This window comes from Protomyctophum bolini, assembly GCF_963924005.1.
Source record: "Protomyctophum bolini genome assembly, contig: SCAFFOLD_251, whole genome shotgun sequence".
Lineage (NCBI taxonomy): Eukaryota > Metazoa > Chordata > Actinopteri > Myctophiformes > Myctophidae > Protomyctophum > Protomyctophum bolini.
The window spans coordinates 17,459-32,866 of NW_027666013.1; the positions used below are offsets into that span (position 1 = coordinate 17,459).

General features: G+C 40.1%; 1 protein-coding gene across 1 annotated transcript in view; it reads left to right on the forward strand.

Moving 5' to 3' along the window:
- Window positions 1-1,361: 1,361 nt before the first annotated feature.
- LOC308312097 (uncharacterized protein) overlaps window positions 1,362-15,408 on the forward strand; it is a gene marked incomplete at its 5' end in the record, with an annotated part of 43,825 nt that continues 29,778 nt past the window's right edge. Inside the window, 2 exons of the mRNA XM_080794497.1 lie at window positions 1,362-1,555; window positions 1,881-2,095. Of these exons, the coding sequence (XP_080650623.1) occupies window positions 1,362-1,555; window positions 1,881-2,095 (409 nt within the window). The remainder of the gene's footprint in view (window positions 1,556-1,880; window positions 2,096-15,408) is intronic.

Here is a 15,408-nt window from a genome sequence, read left to right on the forward strand (position 1 = left end):
CCAGCTCTTCCTGACAGATGAGTTGCTGGCGGACATCGTGGTCCAAACCAACCTCTATGCGAAGTTGGTTTATGATAAGGTAAAATTATGTAATTTAGATGGCATATTATGTAGACATGGCATTCTATAGTGTATACTTACGGTACTAGAAAACCGAGCACCACTTTTTTTGAGTGGTGCAAGTATGTTACTTATTTATACCAGTAAGGGGCGCCAGAAACGGAGAGAGGGGTAGTGCTGTGTTTTTTTTAGCAACACTTTTTTTTTTTCTTTGAGTGGTGCAGTGATTCAACCACTCCTATAGGCAGCTATGTGTGTCCCTGGGTTTGTCTGTGCCACATGGTAACTCTGTCATTTCTCAACCATTTTGGACACGGGGCGGCTCGCCGGAACCGGGCCGGCCGCCTGGCCGCATTCCGGCACCACTCACTTCACGATGGTGTGATTTTTTTTTTTTGGAAATTTGATATATATATATATATTTTTTTTTATATATATATACACCTTTCCTTTTTTTTTTTTTTTTTTTTTTTTTTTTCTTTCCCCTTCCTTTTATCTATATACTAAATGTCAATTTTAAATTGTAGGTCCCTGTCGAGCAGGTCCACTCGAGAATGTGGCGGTGGAGAGAGGTCACCTTAACGGAGCTCAAGAACTTTCTGGCGCTCTACTTTCTGACCGGCATCATAAAGTTGCCCCGCCTGGAGCTGTACTGGAGCACCGACGAGGTTCTTTCAACCCCCTTTTTCAACCGGACCATGGCCCGTGACCGGTTCCAGTTGCTGCTAAGAGTGATTCATTTTTCAGACAATGCGGCAGGGGACCCGGCGGACAGGCTGCACAAGGTGAGGCCAGTGTTGGACTACTTGTTGGCCAAATTCAAGGACATGTTCACACCAGCACAGAACATCTCTATAGATGAGGGAATGATGCTCTGGAGAGGTAGGTTGGCCTTCAGGGTTTACAACCCCCTTAAGCCGATCAAGTATGGCCTGAAGTCGTACATACTTTGTGACAGCAAGACAGGTTACTGCTATAGCCTTAAACCCTATGTAGGGCAAAAGTCGCCCTTGATTCCGACAGTTGAACACCTGATGGCTGACTTGGCACATCAGGGTTACATATTGTATATGGACAATTATTATAACAGTGTAAAAATGTGCAATAATCTTAGACGGTTGGGAACGCATGTCTGTGGGACTCTAAGGAAAAACCGGGGAGAACCTCCTGCCATTAGAGATGTTACCCTCAGCCAGCTGGCACCTGGAGAACGGATAATGCGCCATAAAGATAATGTAATGATAATTGCATGGCGGGACAAAAACATTGTCAGGGTTCTGTCAACTGTACATGACAACAAGATGGTCACGGTCCTGGAGAGGGAAAAGGGGAGGGCGGTCCGACGAGAGCTCATAAAGCCTCAATCCATTGCAGCGTACAACCAGTACATGAACGGGGTCGATAAATTAGACCAGATGATCTCATATTACCCGTTTACACGCAGAACATTCAAGTGGACTAAAAAGTTTATCATGTATTTGTTCAGCATTGCTATGTATAATGCTTTCTGTCTCTTCAAAATCGCCACAAGGGGCACCCCCAAAAGAAAGACTCTGTTATCGTTCCTGGTCAGCATCATCAAGGAATGGGGCAACTTGCGGGAGGTTCAGGTGGGTGCAGAGGGGGAGGTGGGTGCAGAGGGGGGGGAGCAGATGGGAGAGCCGCTGGGTGCAGTGGGGGGGGAGGAAGCCCCTGGAGAGCCGCTGGGTGCAGTGGGGGGGGAGGAAGCCCCTGGAGAGCCGCTGGGTGCAGTGGGGGGGGGGGGGAGCCCCAAGAGCCCAAAGGTCAGCGAGGGTGGGTGCAGTGGGGGGATCCTCTAGGCCACCACGCAGAGACCCTGACAGCAGGCTGTCAGGGCTGCTTAGAAACCATGAGCTGATTAGAATCCCCAAAGCCCCAGGCAGCCGCAAAAAGACACCCCAAAGGCGGTGTCGGGTTTGCAGCGTTCCGGGTCAGCGGCATGAGACGAGCTTCATGTGCAAAGCCTGTGGGGTGCCCCTGCATAGTGGTACTTGTTACCACAAGTACCACACCAGTAGGTTGTACAAGGTTTAATTTTGTTGTGTTTTTTTATGTTTATTTTGACTGAACTTTATATTGTTGTGTTTTTTATGTTTATTTTGACTGAACTTTATATTGTGTATTTTGTGTATTTGTGTATTTTTGTGTATTTTTGTGTATTTTTTGTGTATTTGTGTATTTTGTACGATTATTGCAGTAACTGAAGCAGTAATTGAAGTTTACAGACAACTGTAAAAAGGTTTACATGACTTTCTGCCTCAATCCGTACATAGTGAAAAGAATATGGGACAAGACAGAGTTTCACCGCTCACTTCACAGGGGTGTGATTTTTATTATTACAGTAGAAGTTCACAGACCAAACTGTAAATGGGTTTACATGACTCAGTCCGTATATCCGTGTAGCGAGCTGTAGTGAATACGTAGAGAACAGAGTTGCACCGCTCACTTCACAGGGGTGTGATTTTTATTATTACAGTAGAAAATAAACGTACCAAACATACCAAACTGCAAATAAAAGGTTTACATGACTTTCTGCCTCAGTCCGTATATAGTGAACAGAGTTGCACCGCTCACTTCACATGGGTGTGATTTTTATTATTACAGTAGAAGTTCACAGACCAAACTAAATGGGTTTACATGACTTTCTGCCTCAGTCCGTATATAGTGAACAGAGTTGCACCGCTCACTTCACAGGGGTGTGATTTTTATTATTACAGTAGAAGTTTACAGACAACTGTAAAAAGGTTTACATGACTTTCTGCCTCAATCCGTACATAGTGCAAAGAATATGGGACAAGACAGAGTTTCACCGCTCACTTCACAGGGGTGTGATTTTTATTATTACAGTAGAAGTTCACAGACCAAACTGTAAATGGGTTTACATGACTCAGTCCGTATATCCGTGTAGCGAGCTGTAGTGAATACGTAGAGAACAGAGTTGCACCGCTCACTTCACAGGGGTGTGATTTTTATTATTACAGTAGAAGTTTACAGACAACTGTAAAAAGGTTTACATGACTTTCTGCCTCAATCCGTACATAGTGCAAAGAATATGGGACAAGACAGAGTTTCACCGCTCACTTCACAGGGGTGTGATTTTTATTATTACAGTAGAAGTTCACAGACCAAACTGAAAATGGGTTTACATGACTCAGTCCGTATATCCGTGTAGCGAGCTGTAGTGAATACGTAGAGAACAGAGTTGCACCGCTCACTTCACAGGGGTGTGATTTTTATTATTACAGTAGAAGTTCACAGACCAAACTGTAAATGGGTTTACATGACTCAGTCCGTATATCCGTGTAGCGAGCTGTAGTGAATACGTAGAGAACAGAGTTGCACCGCTCACTTCACAGGGGTGTGATTTTTATTATTACAGTAGAAGTTTACAGACAACTGTAAAAAGGTTTACATGACTTTCTGCCTCAATCCGTACATAGTGAAAAGAATATGGGACAAGACAGAGTTTCACCGCTCACTTCACAGGGGTGTGATTTTTATTATTACAGTAGAAGTTCACAGACCAAACTGTAAATGGGTTTACATGACTCAGTCCGTATATCCGTGTAGCGAGCTGTAGTGAATACGTAGAGAACAGAGTTGCACCGCTCACTTCACAGGGGTGTGATTTTTATTATTACAGTAGAAGTTCACAGACCAAACTGTAAATGGGTTTACATGACTCAGTCCGTATATCCGTGTAGCGAGCTGTAGTGAATACGTAGAGAACAGAGTTGCACCGCACACTTCACAGGGGTGTGATTTTTATTATTACAGTAGAAGTTCACAGACCAAACTGTAAATGGGTTTACATGACTCATACTATATAGTATGTATATGTTGCTATAGGCCTTATTTTGTGAATATTGAGCAGTTCAGGTCCATGTCTTCTATGAAGTTATCTCTGGTGGGCACAAGCTGAATTCAATGACCAATTACTGTCAAAACTGTATATGTGTACAATGTGTACTGTTTTCCTCCTAAAAGTAGACATTCAGGGCTTTCATTCGGTATATGGTTTGTATAGGATATTATTTGTGCTCAATTTTATATCGGTCTTTTGAACTAAAAAAACTGAACTGAAATGTCTGTCAACTTCAGGCCTCCATATCTCTGTTGTTTTTTTTCACGAGCAGCGTGCAGGCAAAAGCAGGTGTTAGAAAAAGGTCAATATCTCCAGAATGGAAGATGGTAGAATCATAATTTTTTTTTTTTAAATTAGTGGACAAGTTGGGCTTTCTTTTGATTTATGCGGTGTGATTCTCGCTATAAGAGGCCCCTCGCTGTGGGCCCCCCAAAAAGCTCAAAAAGCCCATGTTAAGCCTTCAGCACCAGTAAGCCTTGGTCCGCTAGAACCTGTAGCAGTCTATGTGTTAAGTATATTATTAAACTATATTATTAAAGTATATTATTAAACTATATTAATAAAGTATATTATTAAAGTATATTATTAAACTATATTATTAAACTATATTATTAAACTATATTATTAAACTATATTATTAAACTATAGTATTAAAGTATATTATTAAACTATATTATTAAAGTATATTATTAAACTATATTATTAAGTATATTATTAAACTATATTATTAAACTATAGTATTAAACTATATTATTAAACTATATTATTAAGTATATTATTAAACTATATTATTAAAGTATAGTATTAAAGTATATTTTTAAAGTATATTATTAAACTATATTATTAAACTATATTATTAAACTATATTATTAAACTATATTATTAAGTATATTATTAAACTATATTATTAAACTATATTATTAAACTATAGTATTAAACTATATTATTAAACTATATTATTAAGTATATTATTAAACTATATTATTAAACTATATTATTAAACTATATTATTAAAGTATATTTTTAAAGTATATTATTAAACTATATTATTAAAGTATATTATTAAAGTATATTATTAAACTATATTATTCAACTATATTATTAAAGTATATTATTAAAGTATATTATTAAAGTATATTATTAAACTATATTATTAAACTATATTATTAAACTATATTATTAAGTATATTATTAAACTATATTATTAAAGTATATTATTAAGTATATTATTAAACTATATTATTAAAGTATATTATTAAAGTATATTATTAAAGTATATTATTAAACTATATTATTAAAGTATATTATTAAAGTATATTATTAAAGTATATTATTAAAGTATATTATTAAAGTATATTATTAAAGTATATTATTAAACTATATTATTAAACTATATTATTAAACTATATTATTAAAGTATATTATTAAGTATATTATTAAAGTATATTATTAAAGTATATTATTAAAGTATATTATTAAAGTATATTATTAAAGTATATTATTAAAGTATATTATTAAAGTATATTATTAAAGTATATTATTAAACTATATTATTAAAGTATATTATTAAAGTATATTATTAAAGTATATTATTAAGTATATTATTAAAGTATATTATTAAAGTATATTATTAAAGTATATTATTAAACTATATTATTAAACTATATTATTAAACTATATTATTAAACTATATTATTAAACTATAGTATAAAGTATATTATTAAAGTATATTATTAAAGTATATTATTAAACTATATTATTAAAGTATATTATTAAGTATATTATTAAACTATATTATTAAACTATATTATTACAGTATATTATTAAACTATATTATTAAAGTATATTATTAAAGTATATTATTAAACTATATTATTAAGTATATTATTAAACTATATTATTAAAGTATATTAATAAAGTATATTATTAAAGTATATTATTAAAGTATATTATTAAACTATATTATTAAGTATATTATTAAACTATATTATTAAACTATATTATTAAACTATATTAATAAAGTATATTATTAAAGTATATTATTAAAGTATATTATTAAAGTATATTATTAAACTATATTATTAAACTATATTATTAAACTATATTATTAAACTATAGTATTAAAGTATATTATTAAACTATATTATTAAAGTATATTATTAAACTATATTATTAAGTATATTATTAAACAGTAAAAAGGCCTGGTTCACTTTTGCTTAGCTTAGTCTGTAACTTGAAAACTATGTACCGTATGGCCCTATAAACTGTGTTGGGATGAAAGCTAGCCACTTTGAGCAATGTGGGAAGTGCTGGGGCAGTTTGGGACAACAGGGCCAAAATGTCACTTTCACAGTCCCAAAGTGCCATTTTCACAGTAAAAAGGCCTGGTTCACTTTTGCTTAGCTTAGTCTGTAACTTGAAAACTATGTACCGTATGGCCCTATAAACTGTGTTTGGATGAAAGCTAGCCACTTTGAGCAATGTGGGAAGTGCTGGGGCAGTTTGGGACAACAGGGCCAAAATGTCACTTTCACAGTCCCAAAGTGCCATTTTCACAGTAAAAAGGCCTGGTTCACTTTTGCTTAGCTTAGTCTGTAACTTGAAAACTATGTACCGTATGGCCCTATAAACTGTGTTGGGATGAAAGCTAGCCACTTTGAGCAATGTGGGAAGTGCTGGGGCAGTTTGGGACAACAGGGCCAAAATGTCACTTTCACAGTCCCAAAGTGCCGTTTTCACAGTAAAAAGGCCTGGTTCACTTTTGCTTAGCTTAGTCTGTAACTTGAAAACTATGTACCGTATGGCCCTATAAACTGTGTTGGGATGAAAGCTAGCCACTTTGAGCAATGTGGGAAGTGCTGGGGCAGTTTGGGACAACAGGGCCAAAATGTCACTTTCACAGTCCCAAAGTGCCATTTTCACAGTAAAAAGGCCTGGTTCACTTTTGCTTAGCTTAGTCTGTAACTTGAAAACTATGTACCGTATGGCCCTATAAACTGTGTTGGGATGAAAGCTAGCCACTTTGAGCAATGTGGGAAGTGCTGGGGCAGTTTGGGACAACAGGGCCAAAATGTCACTTTCACAGTCCCAAAGTGCCATTTTCACAGTAAAAAGGCCTGGTTCACTTTTGCTTAGCTTAGTCTGTAACTTGAAAACTATGTACCGTATGGCCCTATAAACTGTGTTGGGATGAAAGCTAGCCACTTTGAGCAATGTGGGAAGTGCTTGGGCAGTTTGGGACAACAGGGCCAAAATGTCACTTTCACAGTCCCAAAGTGCCGTTTTCACAGTAAAAAGGCCTGGTTCACTTTTGCTTAGCTTAGTCTGTAACTTGAAAACTATGTACCGTATGGCCCTATAAACTGTGTTGGGATGAAAGCTAGCCACTTTGAGCAATGTGGGAAGTGCTGGGGCAGTTTGGGACAACAGGGCCAAAACCCTAACCCTAACCCTAACCCTTTCACAGTCCCAAAGTGCCATTTTCACAGTAAAAAAAAAAAAAATTCATTTTGCTTAGCTTAGTCTGTAACTTGAAAACTATGTACCGTATGGCCCTATAAACTGTGTTGGGATGAAAGCTAGCCACTTTGAGCAATGTGGGAAGTGCTGGGGCAGTTTGGGACAACAGGGCCAAAATGTCACTTTCACAGTCCCAAAGTGCCATTTTCACAGTAAAAAGGCCTGGTTCACTTTTGCTTAGCTTTGTCTGTAACTTGAAAACTATGTACCGTATGGCCCTATAAACTGTGTTGGGATGAAAGCTAGCCACTTTGAGCAATGTGGGAAGTGCTGGGGCAGTTTGGGACAACAGGGCCAAAATGTCACTTTCACAGTCCCAAAGTGCCATTTTCACAGTAAAAAGGCCTGGTTCACTTTTGCTTAGCTTAGTCTGTAACTTGAAAACTATGTACCGTATGGCCCTATAAACTGTGTTGGGATGAAAGCTAGCCACTTTGAGCAATGTGGGAAGTGCTGGGGCAGTTTGGGACAACAGGGCCAAAATGTCACTTTCACAGTCCCAAAGTGCCGTTTTCACAGTAAAAAGGCCTGGTTCACTTTTGCTTAGCTTAGTCTGTAACTTGAAAACTATGTACCGTATGGCCCTATAAACTGTGTTGGGATGAAAGCTAGCCACTTTGAGCAATGTGGGAAGTGCTGGGGCAGTTTGGGACAACAGGGCCAAAATGTCACTTTCACAGTCCCAAAGTGCCATTTTCACAGTAAAAAGGCCTGGTTCACTTTTGCTTAGCTTAGTCTGTAACTTGAAAACTATGTACCGTATGGCCCTATAAACTGTGTTGGGATGAAAGCTAGCCACTTTGAGCAATGTGGGAAGTGCTGGGGCAGTTTGGGACAACAGGGCCAAAATGTCACTTTTACAGTCCCAAAGTGCCATTTTCACAGTAAAAAGGCCTGGTTCACTTTTGCTTAGCTTAGTCTGTAACTTGAAAACTATGTACCGTATGGCCCTATAAACTGTGTTGGGATGAAAGCTAGCCACTTTGAGCAATGTGGGAAGTGCTGGGGCAGTTTGGGACAACAGGGCCAAAATGTCACTTTCACAGTCCCAAAGTGCCATTTTCACAGTAAAAAGGCCTGGTTCACTTTTGCTTAGCTTAGTCTGTAACTTGAAAACTATGTACCGTATGGCCCTATAAACTGTGTTGGGATGAAAGCTAGCCACTTTGAGCAATGTGGGAAGTGCTGGGGCAGTTTGGGACAACAGGGCCAAAATGTCACTTTCACAGTCCCAAAGTGCCGTTTTCACAGTAAAAAGGCCTGGTTCACTTTTGCTTAGCTTAGTCTGTAACTTGAAAACTATGTACCGTATGGCCCTATAAACTGTGTTGGGATGAAAGCTAGCCACTTTGAGCAATGTGGGAAGTGCTGGGGCAGTTTGGGACAACAGGGCCAAAATGTCACTTTCACAGTCCCAAAGTGCCATTTTCACAGTAAAAAGGCCTGGTTCACTTTTGCTTAGCTTAGTCTGTAACTTGAAAACTATGTACCGTATGGCCCTATAAACTGTGTTGGGATGAAAGCTAGCCACTTTGAGCAATGTGGGAAGTGCTGGGGCAGTTTGGGACAACAGGGCCAAAATGTCACTTTCACAGTCCCAAAGTGCCATTTTCACAGTAAAAAGGCCTGGTTCACTTTTGCTTAGCTTAGTCTGTAACTTGAAAACTATGTACCGTATGGCCCTATAAACTGTGTTGGGATGAAAGCTAGCCACTTTGAGCAATGTGGGAAGTGCTGGGGCAGTTTGGGACAACAGGGCCAAAACCCTAACCCTTTCACAGTCCCAAAGTGCCATTTTCACAGTAAAAAAAAAAGATTAATTTTGCTTAGCTTAGTCTGTAACTTGAAAACTATGTACCGTATGGCCCTATAAACTGTGTTGGGATGAAAGCTAGCCACTTTGAGCAATGTGGGAAGTGCTAGGGCAGTTTGGGACAACAGGGCCAAAACCCTAACCCTAACCCTAACCCTTTCACAGTCCCAAAGTGCCATTTTCACAGTAAAAAAAAAAAAAAAGATTCATTTAGCTTAGCTTAGTCTGTAACTTGAAAACTATGTACCGTATGGCCCTATAAACTGTGTTGGGATGAAAGCTAGCCACTTTGAGCAATGTGGGAAGTGCTGGGGCAGTTTGGGACAACAGGGCCAAAATGTCACTTTCACAGTCCCAAAGTGCCATTTTCACAGTAAAAAGGCCTGGTTCACTTTTGCTTAGCTTAGTCTGTAACTTGAAAACTATGTACCGTATGGCCCTATAAACTGTGTTGGGATGAAAGCTAGCCACTTTGAGCAATGTGGGAAGTGCTGGGGCAGTTTGGGACAACAGGGCCAAAATGTCACTTTCACAGTCCCAAAGTGCCATTTTCACAGTAAAAAGGCCTGGTTCACTTTTGCTTAGCTTAGTCTGTAACTTGAAAACTATGTACCGTATGGCCCTATAAACTGTGTTGGGATGAAAGCTAGCCACTTTGAGCAATGTGGGAAGTGCTGGGGCAGTTTGGGACAACAGGGCCAAAATGTCACTTTCACAGTCCCAAAGTGCCGTTTTCACAGTAAAAAGGCCTGGTTCACTTTTGCTTAGCTTAGTCTGTAACTTGAAAACTATGTACCGTATGGCCCTATAAACTGTGTTGGGATGAAAGCTAGCCACTTTGAGCAATGTGGGAAGTGCTGGGGCAGTTTGGGACAACAGGGCCAAAACCCTAACCCTAACCCTAACCCTTTCACAGTCCCAAAGTGCCATTTTCACAGTAAAAAAAAAAAGATTCATTTTGCTTAGCTTAGTCTGTAACTTGAAAACTATGTACCGTATGGCCCTATAAACTGTGTTGGGATGAAAGCTAGCCACTTTGAGCAATGTGGGAAGTGCTGGGGCAGTTTGGGACAACAGGGCCAAAATGTCACTTTCACAGTCCCAAAGTGCCATTTTCACAGTAAAAAGGCCTGGTTCACTTTTGCTTAGCTTAGTCTGTAACTTGAAAACTATGTACCGTATGGCCCTATAAACTGTGTTTGGATGAAAGCTAGCCACTTTGAGCAATGTGGGAAGTGCTGGGGCAGTTTGGGACAACAGGGCCAAAACCCTAACCCTAACCCTAACCCTTTCACAGTCCCAAAGTGCCATTTTCACAGTAAAAAAAAAAAGATTCATTTTGCTTAGCTTAGTCTGTAACTTGAAAACTATGTACCGTATGGCCCTATAAACTGTGTTGGGATGAAAGCTAGCCACTTTGAGCAATGTGGGAAGTGCTGGGGCAGTTTGGGACAACAGGGCCAAAACCCTAACCCTAACCCCAACCCTTTCACAGTCCCAAAGTGCCATTTTCACAGTAAAAAAAAAAAGATTCATTTTGCTTAGCTTAGTCTGTAACTTGAAAACTATGTACCGTATGGCCCTATAAACTGTGTTGGGATGAAAGCTAGCCACTTTGAGCAATGTGGGAAGTGCTGGGGCAGTTTGGGACAACAGGGCCAAAATGTCACTTTCACAGTCCCAAAGTGCCATTTTCACAGTAAAAAGGCCTGGTTCACTTTTGCTTAGCTTAGTCTGTAACTTGAAAACTATGTACCGTATGGCCCTATAAACTGTGTTGGGATGAAAGCTAGCCACTTTGAGCAATGTGGGAAGTGCTGGGGCAGTTTGGGACAACAGGGCCAAAATGTCACTTTCACAGTCCCAAAGTGCCATTTTCACAGTAAAAAGGCCTGGTTCACTTTTGCTTAGCTTAGTCTGTAACTTGAAAACTATGTACCGTATGGCCCTATAAACTGTGTTGGGATGAAAGCTAGCCACTTTGAGCAATGTGGGAAGTGCTGGGGCAGTTTGGGACAACAGGGCCAAAATGTCACTTTCACAGTCCCAAAGTGCCGTTTTCACAGTAAAAAGGCCTGGTTCACTTTTGCTTAGCTTAGTCTGTAACTTGAAAACTATGTACCGTATGGCCCTATAAACTGTGTTGGGATGAAAGCTAGCCACTTTGAGCAATGTGGGAAGTGCTGGGGCAGTTTGGGACAACAGGGCCAAAATGTCACTTTCACAGTCCCAAAGTGCCGTTTTCACAGTAAAAAGGCCTGGTTCACTTTTGCTTAGCTTAGTCTGTAACTTGAAAACTATGTACCGTATGGCCCTATAAACTGTGTTGGGATGAAAGCTAGCCACTTTGAGCAATGTGGGAAGTGCTGGGGCAGTTTGGGACAACAGGGCCAAAATGTCACTTTCACAGTCCCAAAGTGCCGTTTTCACAGTAAAAAGGCCTGGTTCACTTTTGCTTAGCTTAGTCTGTAACTTGAAAACTATGTACCGTATGGCCCTATAAACTGTGTTGGGATGAAAGCTAGCCACTTTGAGCAATGTGGGAAGTGCTGGGGCAGTTTGGGACAACAGGGCCAAAATGTCACTTTCACAGTCCCAAAGTGCCATTTTCACAGTAAAAAGGCCTGGTTCACTTTTGCTTAGCTTAGTCTGTAACTTGAAAACTATGTACCGTATGGCCCTATAAACTGTGTTGGGATGAAAGCTAGCCACTTTGAGCAATGTGGGAAGTGCTGGGGCAGTTTGGGACAACAGGGCCAAAATGTCACTTTCACAGTCCCAAAGTGCCATTTTCACAGTAAAAAGGCCTGGTTCACTTTTGCTTAGCTTAGTCTGTAACTTGAAAACTATGTACCGTATGGCCCTATAAACTGTGTTGGGATGAAAGCTAGCCACTTTGAGCAATGTGGGAAGTGCTGGGGCAGTTTGGGACAACAGGGCCAAAACCCTAACCCTAACCCTTTCACAGTCCCAAAGTGCCATTTTCACAGTAAAAAAAAAAGATTAATTTTGCTTAGCTTAGTCTGTAACTTGAAAACTATGTACCGTATGGCCCTATAAACTGTGTTGGGATGAAAGCTAGCCACTTTGAGCAATGTGGGAAGTGCTAGGGCAGTTTGGGACAACAGGGCCAAAACCCTAACCCTAACCCTAACCCTTTCACAGTCCCAAAGTGCCATTTTCACAGTAAAAAAAAAAAAAAAGATTCATTTAGCTTAGCTTAGTCTGTAACTTGAAAACTATGTACCGTATGGCCCTATAAACTGTGTTGGGATGAAAGCTAGCCACTTTGAGCAATGTGGGAAGTGCTGGGGCAGTTTGGGACAACAGGGCCAAAATGTCACTTTCACAGTCCCAAAGTGCCATTTTCACAGTAAAAAGGCCTGGTTCACTTTTGCTTAGCTTAGTCTGTAACTTGAAAACTATGTACCGTATGGCCCTATAAACTGTGTTGGGATGAAAGCTAGCCACTTTGAGCAATGTGGGAAGTGCTGGGGCAGTTTGGGACAACAGGGCCAAAATGTCACTTTCACAGTCCCAAAGTGCCATTTTCACAGTAAAAAGGCCTGGTTCACTTTTGCTTAGCTTAGTCTGTAACTTGAAAACTATGTACCGTATGGCCCTATAAACTGTGTTGGGATGAAAGCTAGCCACTTTGAGCAATGTGGGAAGTGCTGGGGCAGTTTGGGACAACAGGGCCAAAATGTCACTTTCACAGTCCCAAAGTGCCGTTTTCACAGTAAAAAGGCCTGGTTCACTTTTGCTTAGCTTAGTCTGTAACTTGAAAACTATGTACCGTATGGCCCTATAAACTGTGTTGGGATGAAAGCTAGCCACTTTGAGCAATGTGGGAAGTGCTGGGGCAGTTTGGGACAACAGGGCCAAAACCCTAACCCTAACCCTAACCCTTTCACAGTCCCAAAGTGCCATTTTCACAGTAAAAAAAAAAAGATTCATTTTGCTTAGCTTAGTCTGTAACTTGAAAACTATGTACCGTATGGCCCTATAAACTGTGTTGGGATGAAAGCTAGCCACTTTGAGCAATGTGGGAAGTGCTGGGGCAGTTTGGGACAACAGGGCCAAAATGTCACTTTCACAGTCCCAAAGTGCCATTTTCACAGTAAAAAGGCCTGGTTCACTTTTGCTTAGCTTAGTCTGTAACTTGAAAACTATGTACCGTATGGCCCTATAAACTGTGTTGGGATGAAAGCTAGCCACTTTGAGCAATGTGGGAAGTGCTGGGGCAGTTTGGGACAACAGGGCCAAAACCCTAACCCTAACCCTAACCCTTTCACAGTCCCAAAGTGCCATTTTCACAGTAAAAAAAAAAAGATTCATTTTGCTTAGCTTAGTCTGTAACTTGAAAACTATGTACCGTATGGCCCTATAAACTGTGTTGGGATGAAAGCTAGCCACTTTGAGCAATGTGGGAAGTGCTGGGGCAGTTTGGGACAACAGGGCCAAAACCCTAACCCTAACCCCAACCCTTTCACAGTCCCAAAGTGCCATTTTCACAGTAAAAAAAAAAAGATTCATTTTGCTTAGCTTAGTCTGTAACTTGAAAACTATGTACCGTATGGCCCTATAAACTGTGTTGGGATGAAAGCTAGCCACTTTGAGCAATGTGGGAAGTGCTGGGGCAGTTTGGGACAACAGGGCCAAAATGTCACTTTCACAGTCCCAAAGTGCCATTTTCACAGTAAAAAGGCCTGGTTCACTTTTGCTTAGCTTAGTCTGTAACTTGAAAACTATGTACCGTATGGCCCTATAAACTGTGTTGGGATGAAAGCTAGCCACTTTGAGCAATGTGGGAAGTGCTGGGGCAGTTTGGGACAACAGGGCCAAAATGTCACTTTCACAGTCCCAAAGTGCCATTTTCACAGTAAAAAGGCCTGGTTCACTTTTGCTTAGCTTAGTCTGTAACTTGAAAACTATGTACCGTATGGCCCTATAAACTGTGTTGGGATGAAAGCTAGCCACTTTGAGCAATGTGGGAAGTGCTGGGGCAGTTTGGGACAACAGGGCCAAAATGTCACTTTCACAGTCCCAAAGTGCCGTTTTCACAGTAAAAAGGCCTGGTTCACTTTTGCTTAGCTTAGTCTGTAACTTGAAAACTATGTACCGTATGGCCCTATAAACTGTGTTGGGATGAAAGCTAGCCACTTTGAGCAATGTGGGAAGTGCTGGGGCAGTTTGGGACAACAGGGCCAAAATGTCACTTTCACAGTCCCAAAGTGCCGTTTTCACAGTAAAAAGGCCTGGTTCACTTTTGCTTAGCTTAGTCTGTAACTTGAAAACTATGTACCGTATGGCCCTATAAACTGTGTTGGGATGAAAGCTAGCCACTTTGAGCAATGTGGGAAGTGCTGGGGCAGTTTGGGACAACAGGGCCAAAATGTCACTTTCACAGTCCCAAAGTGCCATTTTCACAGTAAAAAGGCCTGGTTCACTTTTGCTTAGCTTAGTCTGTAACTTGAAAACTATGTACCGTATGGCCCTATAAACTGTGTTGGGATGAAAGCTAGCCACTTTGAGCAATGTGGGAAGTGCTGGGGCAGTTTGGGACAACAGGGCCAAAATGTCACTTTCACAGTCCCAAAGTGCCATTTTCACAGTAAAAAGGCCTGGTTCACTTTTGCTTAGCTTAGTCTGTAACTTGAAAACTATGTACCGTATGGCCCTATAAACTGTGTTGGGATGAAAGCTAGCCACTTTGAGCAATGTGGGAAGTGCTGGGGCAGTTTGGGACAACAGGGCCAAAACCCTAACCCTAACCCTTTCACAGTCCCAAAGTGCCATTTTCACAGTAAAAAAAAAAGATTAATTTTGCTTAGCTTAGTCTGTAACTTGAAAACTATGTACCGTATGGCCCTATAAACTGTGTTGGGATGAAAGCTAGCCACTTTGAGCAATGTGGGAAGTGCTAGGGCAGTTTGGGACAACAGGGCCAAAACCCTAACCCTAACCCTAACCCTTTCACAGTCCCAAAGTGCCATTTTCACAGTAAAAAAAAAAAAAAAGATTAATTTTGCTTAGCTTAGTCTGTAACTTGAAAACTATGTACCGTATGGCCCTATAAACTGTGTTGGGATGAAAGCTAGCCACTTTGAGCAATGTGGGAAGTGCTGGG